Consider the following 16,871-nt stretch of genomic DNA (forward strand, 5'->3'; position numbering starts at 1 on the left):
AAAGATAATGAGTTGTGAATGGCTTTATGACAAATTAAAGTATTTAAGAGGGTAATAAAGGATGCTTAAAAGAAACTTTAAATACTGCTGGCAGAAGAACAAAAGATTTTTAGGTGAATGCTAAAAAGACTTGATCAGGACACTAACACAGCAAGAAGTAAAAATGGAGAAAGAATAAATGTGAGAAAAATAAGAAGATATAATCTTTCTGACATGATGCATAAATATATATGGAAGTAGAATGAAAAAACAAGTAAGAACTTTGCACAATTTTCAGGTTTCTAGCTTGGATGGTCAGATGATGGGTACGTTCAAAAATATTATATAGAGTCAGAATCAAGTTTGTAGAGTACCTATCAGACAACCATATAGTGTCTATAAAAAAATATAAGTGACAACGTTTATTAGGCACATGGATGATACAAATCAAAAGCTCAGAAGAGACTGGCCTGGGTCTACAGATTTGGGTCATTAATCTTTGGTAGTATTTGAAGCCATGGATTTAAATGAAGTCACTGAGAGAATAACCATAAATAAGGACAGAAAGTCTGGGTATACAAACATCCAAAGGACTAGAATTATAATAAAAACTCAAAGGAAAATGAAAATATTTGAGAAATTAGAGGGAAAAAATGATAGCAGAGAGTGCTGTCATGGAAGCAAAAATAAAAGTTTCAAGAAAGAATAGTTAATGCCAAATTTTTCCAAGATACCAATTATAACAAAAAAGGTCTCTTGAATATGTTTGTGATAGCTGCTTCAGAGAAACGTCAAAATGGAAAACAGACAGCTGACAAATGAACAAGAAGGCAGACTATGGAGATAAACTACCCTTAACAAGTTTGGTTATAAAGTCACAGGGAAAGATAAAGGTGGCAAGAGACTAAATTGTGAATCAGGCAATGGGATTAGGCATTTATGAGAGGAATACTGTCCAAGTGATTTCTCTACTGTCCAGAAGAGCTGTCCTCACTTTTCTTCTAAAAAATGCAGTCCTCTCTTGGGGAGAACAGCTCCCATCATACTCTAACCATTTGGTCTGAATGAACTGCCAAGATCTTACACAACCCAGGTATGAATTGGCAATTATTTGATCAGTCAGGACTCATGGGCAATTATTTGATTAGTCAGGACAATACAGAGTATTCTCTGACATACAGAAAAAAAGTGGTTTTCAGAAGAATAAACCTGAGACAGAGAGGGGTAGAAAATCAAGTAAGAATGTCTTTAGAGTTTCCAGTCTGAGATGGCCTCCAAGCTACCCTAGCTCTTCACTTCCTGACACTTGGTTGTTCACTATTTCCTTCAATTCTGCTAGTTATCCAGCATCCTTCCAATCAATAATCTATTCTTTTCTTCAAATTTTAGTCACTTATAAGCAGAGCCTCCATCTCACAAAAAAAAAAAAAAAAACACCACACATTTACAGAAAGGAAAGTGTTAAGGGAATTGTCACCTGACAGCCTTCATATTTTCCATGAAGCAGAGCCTGAAGTGCTTTAATGAAATAAAGAAGAATGGGCTGAGATACGGTAAAAGTTCAGAATATCCACTGAGGACAATGGAAGCAGGGGGTGGGGCCAAGGGTTATGGAAAAAGGTTCTCTGCAATGTTTGGACAGGAAACTATGAATACGTAATAGTATTCACATGATTCTATAGTTTTTATCCAAGAGTTAACTAGAAAGAGGCAGACAGAATGAACTAGGGCTAGAGCTTTTCAGGTAAATTTAGTAAAATGACTGGTGAGGAAGTGGTAAGCAGTGGGCAGCAAGAAAATTAAGGGTACTAGATAAGGGTGATCAATTATGGAGTCTAAGCTGGAGCTAGGGAAACAGAAATAAAATAAAAGCAACCATAGGTAGAAGAGCTAAAGAGAAAAATGATATAGTTAAGGATTTAAAAATCATGGTAAAGTCAGAGCGCAAATAACACAATGGTCAGAGGTGGAATGCATGATGACTGTCCTGTCCAGACTATGAAATATTCTAAAGACAGTTCTACAAGATTAAGGGTGAAGGTAAAGATACCTAGAGTAGAAAAGGCTGAATAACTGAAAATCACCCAGGATATCAGTAGGACACAAATTTCAAAATTTTCAAAATATAAGGAAAATAATACATGAAAGACAAAAAACAAGATTTGCCAGAGAAATACTTCTAATACACCAAGTAAGTCAAAATTCAAAAAAGCTCCTTAAAAATTCAACTAAAAGGAAAATTTGGCAATCCACTTCTGAAAAGTTTCAGATGAATTCAACTAAATTCATTTTCTAGACCAGTCACACCCCCATTGAAAAGAAACGTGTGAATTCTGCACTGACAGGAATGGAGGGCTCTAGGAAGTATGAATTCTGTATTGTTTTTATTCTGCTCAAGTCATCCAGTCTTTTAGACATTCTACCCTGCAAGTAAGAAGACAACATCATCCTGAAACTCAGAGGAAACAAACTTTTAAAAAGATCCAAGCATCTCACAACAAAAAAGCAGCAATACAAAAAACATACACATTGTCCCAATATAATTTTTTACTTGTAAATTGATTCAATATAAATGCTTTCATACCTAGATCCTTAAAGAAAGCTGAAAATAAATAATTACTCACTGTCTTAAAAGCTGTCTGCCTTGCTTCCACGTTAACTGGCTATTCTGAGGTGCTGTGGGAGCCTCTGTGTCTTTGGTTTCTTCTAAAAATTAAGAAAAAAAGGTTTTACATACATTATTTCAACTCCTGAAAATACTGCCAAAGTTTTCTTAGGGATAAATTCCCATAAAAACATACCTAAATATTTTATAAAGGACAGGAAAAAATTAAGTTTTATCTAAGTATTAACTGTGGGTCACTCATTTTAAATGTGTTTGTCCTAATAACCCAATGACTTAAGTACTATGTCCCCCATTTTAAAACAGGGAAAACCCAAGTGTACTTTATTAGTATCAAGGATTCAAAAATCAAACGAACAGGAGATAAAATATTATTAGAACTGATTTCTTTTTTCTTTCTTTCTTTTTCTTTTTTGAGACAGGGTCTCACTCTGTCACCCAGGCTGTTGTACAGTGGCACCATCTCGGTTCACTGCAGTCTTGACTTCCCTGGGCTCCAGAGATCCCACTGCAGTCTCTCGAGCAGCTGGGACCACAGGCATGTACCACCATATCCAGCTAATTTTTGTATTTTGAAGAGATGAGGTTTTGCTGTGTTGCCCAATCTGGTCTCAAACTCCTAGGCGCAAGCAATCCACCCGCCTCAACTTCTTACAGTGCTGGGATTACATGTGTGAACCACCATGCCTGGCAATTTAATTTTTTTTTAACTACTAGAATTCTGCTGAGTCGATTGCCTTTGAAATTAAAAAGCTGTGGCCGGGCGCGGTGGCTCAAGCCTGTAATCCCAGCACTTTGGGAGGCCAAGACGGGCGGATCACGAGGTCAGGAGATCGAGACCATCCTGGCTAACACGGTGAAACCCCGTCTCTACTAAAAAAATACAAAAAACTAGCCGGGCGTGGTGGCGGACGCCTGTAGTCCCAGCTACTCGGGAGGCTGAGGCAGGAGAATGGCGTGAACCCGGGAGGCAGAGCTTGCAGTGAGCCGAGATCCGGCCACTGCACTCCAGCCTGGGCGACAGAGCGAGACTCTGTCTCAAAAAAAAAAAAAAAAAGAAAAAAAAAATTAAAAAGCTGTATTATATGAGCTATTCAAAATCAACACCGTTAAGATATTAGGCATACATAAAAATACTGAATACCTTAATTTGGGGTCTGTATCAATGGACCTTAAGTCTACATCACAGGACTTCATCTAGCTAAGTTCCTTTTTTAGAACTAAAATTAAACCAGAAAAGAGTTTTTACTATAGGTAAAGAGTCATATTTTATTTTCAGATAACAAAGTGTACACATTAAAAAAAAAGAGTTTAGCCCAGGTGCAGTGGCTCACGCCTGTAATCCCAGCACTTTGGGAGGCTGAGGTGGGCAGATCACTTGAGCATGGGAGTTCAACACCAGCCTGAGCAACATGGTGAAACCCCGTCTCTAGCAAAAATACAAAAATTAACCAGGCATGGCGGCACATGCCTGTAATCCCATCCACTCGGGAGGCTGAGGTAAAAGGATCGCTTGAACCCAGGAGGCGGAGGTTACAGTGAGCCAAGATTGCACCACTGCACTACAGCCTGGGCGACAGAGCAAGACTGTGTCTTTAAAAAAAAAAAAAGTTTAATAAACAGTATGATTTCAGATTAATCTCTCAACAAGCATCTCCAGAACAAAATTTAAAACTATTGACATTTATATCACAGAAATATTTCCCCATAAGTTCCCATTATTAACATAAAGACACGGTGAAGAAGAGAGGGACTTAGAAGATCAACCCTCATACTGAATGTTGAGGACTCTGTGAGGCTCCTAAGCTCCTCAAAGTCACTTAGTACCTGCTGGTAGGGATTCAAATATCCTCTTCAGACATTATTTCTCTAACCCTAACAATCCAGTTACTAATACCTCTAGCTGGGAACAGTGGCTAAGGTCTGCAATCCCAGCATTTTGGGAGGACAAGGCAGGTGGGTCGCTTGAGCCCAGGGGTTGAAGACCAGTCTGGGAAACATGTCAAAACCTTATCTCTAGAAAAAATGCAAAAATTAGCCAGGCATGGTGGCACGTGCCTGTAGTCCCAGCTACTTGGGAGGCTGAGGTGGGAGGATTGCATGAGCCTGGGAGACAGAGATTGCAGTGAGCCAAGATCACACTACTGCACTCCAACCTGGGCAACAGAGCAAGACCCTGTCTCAAAAAAAACCAAAAAACACTTCTTATTCTACCCCAAAAGTAAGCATTTCTTTGATTTCCAGAAATAATTATTTCAAATAGTCCCCCTGCTGATTTTTCTATTTATAACATTTTTAAATTACATATAACACATAATCACTGGAGAAAAAAATACTAAAAAAAAGAAGAAATACAACTGCCTAAAACCCTATTACCAAGAGTTAACAACTGGTAGTGCTTCAGTGTTTATCATTTCATATTTTCTACCTGAAAATATACATAATACAACCCCACCCTTTTAAAAAATGTGCCAATGTATATACTGCACTATAATCTGCTTCTGACACTAAATGTACCTTGAACATTCTCTGTATGGCAATACAGATTAACACAAAAAATGATTGCATAACATTCTATAGAAAACATATACCTATTTAACCAATCCCCTAATGTTGAAATTAGTTTCCATTTTCTATTATAAATAATGTTGCTAAGGATATTCTTGAAGTACATCAAGTGTATAGCTCAAGGAATTTTTGAACACGCCCAAGTAACCAGTACCTAGATGAAGAAACAAAACACTATCAGCATCCCCAAAAGCCTTCCTTGTGCCCTCCAGTCACTAGCCACTCCAAAAAGGGTATGAACGCTATCTTGATTTCTAAAATTACTGAGATTTTTGAATATGATGTAATAATTTCTTCAATTTTCAGTTTTATGTGATTAAACCATGTTGTCACATTCAGTTTTAGTTTGCTCACTTTTGTTGCTAAACAGCATTCTATTATGCTAACATATCACAATGTACTTATCCATTTATTCTGATTCTGAAGACTGTTCTAGTTGTTTCTAGATTTCCACTGTAAATAATGAGGCTATGAACATTCTTACACAAGCTTCATGATGAACATATATATGCCTTTTGAGGAGTGGAGTTACTGGATCATAGGGTATGTATATAAATATTTTTGAGACAGGGTCTCACTTTGTCATCCAAGAGGGAGTAGAGTGGTGTGAACAAAATTCACTGTCACCTTGACCTCCCGGGCTCATGCAATCCTCCTACTTCAGCCCCCTAAATGCTGGGCTACAGGCATGTAACACCAAGCCTGGGTAATTTTTGTATTTTTTGTAGAGATGAGGTTTCGCCATATTGTCCAGGCTGGTCTTGAACTCCTGGGATCAAGTGATGCAATGCCTCGGCTTCCCAAAATGCTAGGATTACAGGAGTGAACCACTGCACCTGGCCTAGGATATGTATGTTATATCCTCTTTAGTAATAGTCACAGTGTCAAGTCACTTTCAGAGCAGCATTATCCATTTATAATCCTAACACCAATGTCTACGAATTCTGGTTACTCCACATCCTCAACACTTAATATTGACTCTTTTGCATTTTAGCCATTCTGGTCAGTGTCTAATTATATTCCATCGTGGTTTTAAGTTGTATTTTCTTAATAACTAATAAAAATCAAGCAACATTTCATATTTTTATTGGCCATTTATATATCCTCTTCTATGGTGTGTCTTTTTAAGTCTTTTGCCCATTATTCTATCTGACCATTTGTTTTCTAAATGTAGAAGAAAGGGAACTCTTTTATATTTGAATAAACCTTATATTTGTTTATAAGGTTAGGTTTAGGCTATATCTATTTATTTTACTGAGAGAGGGGTATAAATACTCACATATCTTCTACTTTGATCAAATCAATATTTTGTACATTTTCTTTCCCATATTGGGTATATAAAAGGCGACACTGTTTCATTTAATATTGTCTCCATATATACTCTGATGTAAATAATTCTATAATATTTTGTTCACACGATGTATTTTTGCCCATCCCTTTGTTTGGTTTTCCACTGAACACCCTGACAAATTTTTCTATATAACTGAAAACATTTTACTTCACTGTTATTGTGTGTCCTGTAAAGAAAATACTTGGATATTATTTTATTCCTCAACTTGAGGAACTTTTAATATTTAGGTTAATACAGATAAAAACAGATTTGTTTTGCCACAATTTCAGTTGCAAGCAAAAAAGATTTATCTTGCTTTATACAAACTGTTACACTGGGACCACCTAGCCAATTCTGACTCTGCTTAGCTTCTACTGCAGGTACAACGTGGCTTTAACTAGCCTCCCTTCTTTACACAGATCAAGCCCTAAAGTTCTAGAAGTGTCTGCTTATTTTCTGAATATTCTAGCCATACTGGAAATAAAATGAGTCAAAAAAAAAAAAAAAAAAAAAAAAAAAGCTCTGAATTAACCGGGTATTTTTCTGGTGAAGTCACTCTACTCCCTTTAACTGCAAAGAGACGACTATAATAATCATGGCTCAGAACAAACAGACCTTCCATGTTTCTGTTCCTGATTTTTGCTTTTTCCAAGGAGGAGATTCTAATATAGTTTCCTGGCATCAGAATAAGCCTTCATAACCACTGAAAAGCCAGGTCAAAGAAAACCTATGCCACTCCCATCTTGGTCTCTTAATTTTATATATATGATAACAAACGGAAGCTCTAATAAAGGTCTACTGCTAAGACTGAAAGTGTTAAAGATTAAAAAATAAATCAACTGCAAATTGTATGTATGGTGTGTGTTTCTGCCAAGTTCTACATACTTAATATTGAACTCAAAAACAAGTAAATTTTTAAAATTTACTGTAATACCTAAACTTCCTTACCTTTCAGCTCAAATTACTACCATAAATGCAGCCACACTTTTACATAGATTTCAACTCAAGGATAAGACAAGTCGCCTTAGGATTAAGATGTACATGAAACTATTTATTTTTATTCATTTAATATTTTTTCCCAAATTCCAGACAGTTTACAATAGTCATTCTCTAATATTATCAAACCAAAATGGGGGTAAAGGGAACATGTCTATATATAAAAAATGAATTAAAAAAAAAAAGTAACAGAAGAATCAAGTTTACCTGACTCAAAGGTTGGCATTTTCAAGTCACCTTGGTTCAGTTCCGTGCCATATTTTAATTTGTGATATTTTGCCCTGAAAATTTAATCACAAATTAGTAATAATAACTTCTTCCTTTTGTCACTCTTGTTTTATATTATTCCAATAACAAAACATAATGTGAATGTTTGTTTCTTTAAACTTTGTTTGCAAAGAACGTTGAAGACTCTATTGCTGTAAAAGAAAAAAATGTAAGTTTCCCAAGTAACACATACCCAAAAGTTAAAAAAAGATCAATTATCCTTTGTCTTTTTTTTAAGTTCCAAAATTTAGATTCTGTAACAAAACACATTTCAATTGAAGTATCTTAATCTCTTTTGCCTTTCTTTCCCAAGTACGAATCAAATCAAGATAGCATCATGTATTTGGGCAAGGATTTGTACCTTTCAAAAAAAGCTGCCAAATACAGAGTACAATGGTATACATGAGTACACTATTGTTCTACTTTATTCATGTAACAAAATGACGCACACGTACCTTTCTTGTTTTAATGCATACTCTAACATCTTTATTCTTCTTACTAAGTCCTTCTTCAGATTCTCTTGACCTTTTCTTTCTCCTTGTAGAAATGCAATCCGGGCCTAAAAACATAAAAGATGCATTTATTTACATTTTCCCTTAACCATACATAGGAAACTGAAAAATGGAAAACAATAAATGCAAACTTTTGCACTTGACTGATGATATCAAGATTTTAAATTCATAAAAACGGGCCAGGCAATGGCTCACACCTGTAATCTCAGCACTTTGGTAGGCCAAGGCAGTAGGATTTCTTGAGACAAGGAGTTTTAGACCAGCCTATGAAACACAGCGAGACCTCATCTCTACAAAAAATTTTAAAAATTGGCCAGGTGTAGTGGTGTGTGCCCACAGTCCTAGCTACTCGAAGCTGAGAAGACTCTGTCTCAAACAAACAAAAAAAAACTCAAAAAATGGCCAAACTTTCCGTTAGATCTAACACATTCCTTTTAAAATAAAGATAACTATAAATTAGCTAGTTTATAATCCTTAAGATTCCTAATATTAGTATTTCACCTTCACATAACCTTGAAAGAAAAATATACATAAAAATGGCACCTAATTCCTAACATACAATTCACAAAGAACTGAAAAACATGTTCACAAATAGATAAATATGTCAGAAAGTGAGATATTATTTCAAAAATCAGATTACTTCAAAAGCTTTTCTTAAAATACTAGAAAATTTATAATCTGAGCTGGGCACGTGGCTCATGCCTGTAATCCCAGCACTTTGGGAGGCCGAGGCGTGCCTGAGGTTAGGAGTTCAAGACCAGGAGTTCAAGACCAGCCTGGCCAACACGGTGAAACCCCATCTCTACAAAAATACAAAAATTAGCTGTGCATGATGGCAGGTGCCTGTAATCCCAGCTACCTGGAAGGCAAAGGCAGGAGAATCGCTTGAACCTGGGAGGCGGAAGTTGCAGTGAGCCAAGATAGCGCCACTACATTCTGGACCGGGCAACAGAGCGAGACTCCGTCTCAAAAGAAAAAAAAAAGAGAAAAATGAAAATTTATAATCTTTCCATTGTACCACCCCACTCCAAATTCTGTTTTAATTCTTGAAATGGTAAATGCCATGGTAATACAAATAGTTTAAGTAAGGCCACCATACATTCCATTACCTCATTGCTTTCTATTGTCACTTTTCCACTGTGAGAGAATTTTTTTCCTTAAGTGCCTTTTATCCTTATTTCCTGAAAAAGGCAATTCTCTGCCTTTTTCTAGCCCTTCCCTGTATGTTAGCCTCCTTTAACCACCTCACACTAAAGAATAATGTTGAAAGAGACTGGCATCTGTCTGAGGACATTTGCCATTATCCACACATTCACAATAAAACTAATTTTCACAAGAGGTAGAATGTTCTTGCAGACATGACACAGGTGCATTTGTTCAGTATGAGAAAGAAAGCTATTTAGTAAGCTAAACTGTGGTTAAAATTTTAGTCAGGATGTGTTGATTTCTACAAGACAAATATATTAGCCAAGGATACCAGCTAAACCAAAACTACTAATAAAAACACCTAATAAATAATTGCTGTCATCAAAAAAACTGTTACCCTAAAAAAAATTTGTATGAAATTATCTACAACTTCGTAACACCTGAAAAGCTATAAACAGCTACAGAGTTCATGACCAGCCTTGGCAACACAGCGAGACCCTGTTTGTACCAAAAAATCAATAATTAGCCAGGCGTGGTAGCATGTTCCTGTAGTCTTAGCTACTTGGCAGGCTGAAGCAGGAGAATCGCTTGAGCCCAGGAGTGAGGCTAGAGTGAGCTACGATCACATCACTGCCCTCTAGCCTGGGCGACCAGCAAGACCCTGCCTCTACAAAATAAAAATTTTTTAAAAATTAAAATAAATAAATAAATAAACAGCTGCATGACACTTATAACTACAAATTTTCAAAATTTTAAAAAAGCACTAGGAGGAATAATAAAGGTCCAGAACCTAATAGTCTATGATCCTGAAGAAAAGAACAGCACTTACTCTCTATCAAGTTACGGAGCAAAGGGAAAAGATGTCAAATTCGTTATACACTTTCAAGAAAGATTCTGACTAGGGTTTTCTCCCTGTATTGGCTGCTTGTTGTTGTTGTTGTTGTTTCTAAAAACCACTAAGCCCATACTATAGAACAATTATGTAACTCTCAATTTTCAGATCTAATAAGCGTTCTAAAATTACCATTACAAAAAGCTGAAGGAAACCTGTTTTATTATTCTGCTTCTGAAGTAAAAATTGGTGGGTTTCTGATTGAGAAAGGCATTGAAACTAGGTGAAAGTCGTAACGTCCTCTAAGAGATTCTTTTTTAAAAAGACTACCCAGCAGTAGTATTTCCTAGTAGAATCTTATACTGTTGTGAGAATTGGTTTTCATTTCCTTCTTTTGCATTTTTGTATTACCAACTATCCACACTTAGGGAATCTAAGACAAGCACAAACCACACACCAAAAAGTAAAAATCCCAAAGCAGTACTGAACAGAGGGCTGAAAGGAAATAATTTGCACGAATTTAGGACAAGGAAAAGGCTCAAGAATCAATTAAAACAAAACCTTTTTAAAAAATGTGGACTAGGGTGGACACTGTGATTCACACCTGTAATCCCAGCTCTTTGGGAGTCCAAGGCAGAAGGATCAGTTAAGCCCAGGAGTTTGAGACCAGCCTGGCCAACATAGCAACATCTTCTCTTCACCAAAAATTTAAAAGTTAACTGGGTGTGGCGGTGTGCGCCTGTAGTCCCAGCTACTTAAGGGGCTGAAGCAGGAGGATCATTTAAGCCGAGGGGTCAAGGCTGCAGTGAGCCATGATTGCCAATGCACTCCAGCCTGGGTGACAGAGCAAGACCCTGTCTAAAGGAAAAAAAAGGAAAAAAACCACAAAAAACCATCACCACCACCACCACCAACACATGGATTAACCAAAAACACATGGAAGAGGACCAAGTAAAGAGAGAAGCCATAATGACTGGAACTGATCTTATGACCTCTTATCATCAAGTATCTAGAGGGTAAACTGATTGAAAAGGTCAAGGTTATACCTAATAGTGATAATAACATAATAATGACCAATTAAATAATAAGTTAAGCACTTAGTATAAGATCATTAACAATGGACTTTTCAGCAACGTTATAGCATCATCTCTGCAAATAAACACTTTTAAAAGTAACCTCAAAAAACACATTCCCCATGGCAGCAAAAAATAAAAGTACCGAAAAAAGGCATGGTGGCACATGACAGCTACTTGGGAAGCTGAGCGAGGGGGAGAACTGCTTGAGCCCAGGACTTCGAGACCAGCCTGGGCAACCCAGTGAGACTCCATCTCCAAAACCATAATAGAAAAATAAAAGTAACTAGGAAAAAAACACCAAAGATGGGCAAGAGCTTTATACAGAAAATATAAAAATTTAACAAAGGCATTAAAGACAACCTAAACGGACTAGCTGACTACTGTAAAAATATCAACTTTCACCCAAATTGACTGACAGATTTAATTTCAAATTCTGAATTTGTATGTCTAGAACCTGACAAGCTGATACTAAAATTTACCAAAAAAAAAAAAAAAAAAATTCAAATTACCTAGAACAGCCAAGACAATTACAAAGAATGAGATGGGCCAAACAGAAGGGGCTCATGCCTATAATCCTAGCACTCTGGGAGGCTGAGGAGGGCGGATTGTTTGAGACCAGGAGTTCAAGACCAGCCTGGGCAACACAGCAAAACTCTATCTCTACAAAATACAAAAATTAGACAGGCGTGGTGGGACGCACCTGTAGTCCCACCTATGTGGGAGGATCACTTGAGCCCAGGAGGTAGAGGCTGCAGTGAGCTATGATCACGCCACTGCAGTCCAACCCGGGCAACAGAGTTTCAAGAGAAGAAAAAAGAATGGGGTCATAGAATTTGCTCTACTAAACAATAATATATATTATAACACTGCAGAAATTAAGACACTGATGATTCAGGGATAGTGAAATGAACCAAAGAAACAGAACAGAAATTCCAGAAACAAACTAAAGCATAGAAGATCACATGATTTATGAAAGATGGCAGTGCAGAACATTGAGAAAAAAAAAGGTTGCTTCAAAAATGGTGCTTAGTAACAGAGAATCCAAATGTGGGCTAAAAATGAAAATGAGGCCGGGCGCGGTGGCTCACGTCTGTAATCTCAGCACTTTGGGAGGCTGAGGTGGGCAGATCAAGAGGTCAGGAAATCAAGACCATCCTGGCTAACACGGTGAAACCCCGTCTCTACTAAAAATACAAAAAATTAGCCGGGCATGGTGGCGGGGGCACCCGTAATCCCAGCTACTTGGGAGGCTGAGGTAGGAGAATGGCGTGAACCCAGGAGACAGAACTTGCAGTGAGCCAAGATGGCGCCACTGCACTCCAGCCTGGGTGACAGAGCAAGACTCCGTCTCAAAAAAAAAAGAAAAAGAAAAAAAGAAAAGGAACATCTGCCTGATACTTTCTGCCTCATACAGTTCCAGGAGGATTACAGATCTAAATATGAAGGCAGAACAGTACTGCTTTTAGGATATAACAAGTATCTTCACAACTTCAGGTTAAAGGAAGATTTCTTGAAAAAGACAAAAACACTAGCCATAAAGAAAAGGATTAAAAATTCATTACAATTAAAAAATTTTTATTCAAGATAAAAGAGGAATTGGCAACCTACCCCACGCTTGTTTTTGCATAGCCCTAAAACTAAAAATGTTTTTTAAAGTATCACAAAATAAGAAACAAAGAATAGGCAACACAAACCCTTTGTGGCCCACAAAACCTAATATACTTACTTTAAAAGTCTGTCAATCTCCCATACTAATATCAGACAAAATAGGCTTAAAATTTTAAAAGGGACAAGAGACAAAGAACTTTATATACAGTCATGTGCCACATGACATTTCAGTGAATGACACACTGCATATACAACAGGGGTCCCATTATGATTATAACAGAGCTGAAAAATTCCTATTACCTAGTGAAGTCGTAGAAGTCTAGAAGTCATAGCTATTCTAACATTGTAGTGGGACGCATTAGACGCATTACTCACATTTGTCCTGATGCTGTTATAAACAAATCTACTGTGTTGTCAGTGGTACAGAAGTACAATACATATAATTATGTACAGTGCTTAATACTTATAATAACAATAATGACTATTCTACAGTTGATTTACTATATGTTTTTGTTTTGAGACACCCAGACTGGGTTGTAGTGTGCAGTCAAAGGTCACTGTACCCTCTAAGTCCTAGGCTCAGGTGATCCTCCTGCTTCAGCTTAAGGCTCGGGCCACCAGCCAGGCTAATTTTTTAGAAATTACTTTTGTAGAGAAGGGTGTTGCTTTGTTGCCCAGGCTGGCCTTGAACTCCTGGCCTCAAGTGGTCCTCTCACCTTAGCCTTCCAAGTTGCTGAGATTACAGGTGTGAGCCATCATGCCTGGTTCTATCGTTATTTTAGAGTATATTCCTACCTATAAAAAGAAAAGTTAACTGCAAAAGTGCCTCAGGCAGGTCCTTCAGGAAGTATTCCAGAAGAAGATATTGTTGTCACGGAAGATGACAGTTCCATGTGTGTTACTGCCTTTGAAGACCTTCCAGTGGGACAAGATGTGGAGGTAGAAGACAATGATACTAACCCAGGCCTTCCTAGGCCTTACATAGGCATAGATTAATATGTCTGTCTGTGTCTTCATTTCTAACAAAAAAAGTTTGAAACGTAAAAATAAATTAAAATTTTAAAAACTAGAAGAAAGCTAATAGAATAAGGATAAAAAGAAAACATTTTTATATAGCTGTACAATGTGCTTTTGTTTTAAACTAAGTGTTATTACAAAAGAGCTAAAATGCTGAAAAAATGAAAATGTATGAAGTAAAATAATTATGGTAAGCTAATTTATCATTGAAGAAAAATATTTCACATAAATTTAGTAAAGTCTAAGTGTACAATGTTTATAAAATCTACGGGAGAGACAATAATGTCACAGGCCTACAAATTCACTCACCACTCACTCACTGACTCAACCAGAGCAATTTCCAATCCTAAAAGCTCCATTCATGGTCAGTGCCCTATACAGTCGTACCATTTTTTATCTTTCTTTTTTCTGAGACAGGGCCTCACTCTGTCATCCAGGCTACAGTGCAGTGGCACGATCACAGTTCACTGCAGCCTCAACCTCTCTAAGTTCAGGTGATCCTCCCATCTCAGCTTCCCGAGCAGCTGGAACCACAAGTATCTACTACACAACTGGCTAACTTTTCTACTTTTTTGTAAAGATGGGGTTTCACCACATCGCCCAGGCTGGGCTCAAACTCCTGGCCTCAAGCAATCCTCCCTCCTCAGCCTCCCAGAGTACTAGGATTACAGGTGTGAGCGACAGCACCTGGCCCCAATTTTTTACTATACCTTTTCTATGTTTAGATACACAAATACATACCACTGTGTTACAACTGCCTATAGTATTCAGTACAGTAACATGCTATACAGGTTTGTGGTCTCAGAACAATAAGCTATACCATATAGCCCAAGTGCAGGCTACATTATCTAGTTTGTGTAAGCATATTCTGTGATGTTCACGAGATGAAATCATCTAACGATACATTTCTCAAAACGTATTCTTGTCATTAAGTGACACGACTATACTAATAATGACAAGAAGATATGACAGCTATAAACACACACACATCTAGTAATAGATCACCAAAACATATGAAGTGAAAACTGACAGAATAGAAGGGAGAATAGACAACAGTAGTTGGAGATTCAATACCCCACTGTAAATAATGGATAGAACCACCAGACAAACGGTAACGAAGAAAACAGGATCTGAACAACACAACAAATCAGCTCTAACAAACATATGCAGAACACTTCACCCAACAAAAAAATACACATCTTAAGTGCACACGGGACAGTCTCCAGAAGAGACCATGTAAGTTGAGTCACAAGTTAAGTCTCAATAACTTTTTTATTTTTTTGAAACAGGGTTTCATTCTGTCACTCAGGCTGGAGTGCAGTGGTGCAATCTCAACTCACTGCAACCTCCATCTCCTGGGTTCAAGTGATTCCCCTGCCTCAGTCTCCTGAGTAGCTGGGACTACAGGCGCACGCCACTAAACCCAGCTAATTCTTGTATTTTTTGGTAGAGACAGGGTTTCACCATGCTGGCCAAGCTGGTCTCGAACTCCTGACCTCAAGTGATCTGCCCACCTTGGCCTCCCAAAGTGCTGGGATTACAGGTATTAGCCACCATGCTCAGCCAAGTCTCAGTAACTTTAAAAAGACAGATATCAAAGTTTCTTCTCTGACCACAAAAAGATCAAGTTAGAAATCAATAACAAAAGAAAACTGGAAATTCACAAGTTTGTGGAAATTAAACAACATACTCTTAACCAATGGATCAAAGAAGAAAAATCAGGTAACAGAAACAAATGAAAACAAACACAGGACATACCAAAACTTAGAGGATGCAATGTAAGCAGTGTTCAGGAGGAAATTTATAGATATAAATGCTTACATTAAAAAACAAGAAAAGAGCCAGGTGCGGTGGCTCATGCCTGTAATACCAACACTTTGAGAGGCCGAGGCAGGCGGATCACTTGAGGTCAGGAGTTCGAGACCAACCTGGCCAACATGGCGAAACCCCATCTCTAGTAAAAATACAAAAATTAGGCAGGTGTGGTGGTGCACATCTGTAGTCCCAGCTATTCGGGAGGGTGAAGCATGAGAATCACTTGAACCTGGGAGGCGGAGGTTGCAGTAAGCTGGCAATAGAGCGAGTCTCCGTCTAAAAAAGAAAAACAAAAAACAAAAAACTATACACAAGAAAAGACAGGGTATAGGAGCTGGAATTTGAAGCCAGTTGGATTACGAGGGTTTTGTTGCTCTTGGGAGATTCTTCTAGCAATTTCCATACCAACCAACACAGATGTTTCTCTTTCTTCATATGATGATCAGGGATCCAAATGCATCCAAAAAGCTAAAGAGGCACCATTTGTCCCCCATTGGAACAGCAGGTTTTGCAGCAATTGTTGCAGTGGATATACAAATTGAAGAGCAGGAGAAATATTAAAATGTCCCTTCACCTGATCCACATGCATGTGGCAGCCCAAGGTTTTGTGGTGGGAACAATGACGGTTGGTGTGAGCTATTCCATGCATTGAGAATTCTGGGCAAAACCTAAGCCTTAGAAGAAGAGATGCAGGCTGGGCACAGTGGCTCACACCTGCAATCCCAGCACTTTGGGAGTGTGAGGGGGGCGGATCACCTGAGGTCAGGAGTTTGAGACCAGCCTGGCTAATAGGGTGAAACTCCATCTCTACTAAAAAATACAAAAATTAGTCAGTTGTGGGGGTGCGCACCTGTAATCCCAAGAACTCCAGAGGCTGAGGCACGAGAATCACTTGAACTCGGATGTGAAGGTTGCAGTGAGCCAAAATTGCACCACTGCACTCCAGCCAGCGCACAACAGGGAAAGGTCCCATCTCAAAAAAAAAAAAAAAAACAAAAAACAAAAAACAAAAACAAAGAGAGTCTTGGTCTTGGTGCTGTCTTGGTCTTCGTCTTATTGGAGGAGCTTGCTCTAGTCAGACATGTCATTATTGAGGTTAAGT

At 37.9% G+C, this 16,871-nt stretch overlaps 1 protein-coding gene and 1 pseudogene across 8 annotated transcripts in view; one reads left to right on the forward strand and one right to left on the reverse strand.

Annotated features, from left to right (window-relative positions):
• The window catches only part of STRN3 (striatin 3), a 134,006-nt gene that overhangs the window by 53,692 nt on the left and 63,443 nt on the right, over window positions 1-16,871 (reverse strand). For 5 of the 8 annotated variants that reach the window (XM_015143492.3, XM_015143490.3, XM_015143491.3 and 2 more), the window contains exons 2-4: window positions 8,219-8,322; window positions 7,704-7,777; window positions 2,604-2,685 (exon numbers count right to left, since the gene is read on the reverse strand). In XM_015143492.3, coding sequence (XP_014998978.1) covers window positions 2,604-2,685; window positions 7,704-7,777; window positions 8,219-8,322 — 260 coding nt within the window. Of the gene's footprint in view, window positions 1-2,603; window positions 2,686-7,703; window positions 7,778-8,218; window positions 8,323-13,732; window positions 13,957-16,619; window positions 16,775-16,871 lie in introns of those variants that run through there. The other 3 variants (XM_077940820.1, XM_077940819.1, XM_077940817.1) reach the window with 2 other exon arrangements.
• Window positions 15,042-16,582, forward strand: LOC106999380 (HIG1 domain family member 1A, mitochondrial pseudogene; annotated as a pseudogene).

The sequence above is a fragment of the Macaca mulatta genome, chromosome 7 (genome assembly GCF_049350105.2).
Source record: "Macaca mulatta isolate MMU2019108-1 chromosome 7, T2T-MMU8v2.0, whole genome shotgun sequence".
In the NCBI taxonomy this organism is placed as follows: domain Eukaryota; kingdom Metazoa; phylum Chordata; class Mammalia; order Primates; family Cercopithecidae; genus Macaca; species Macaca mulatta.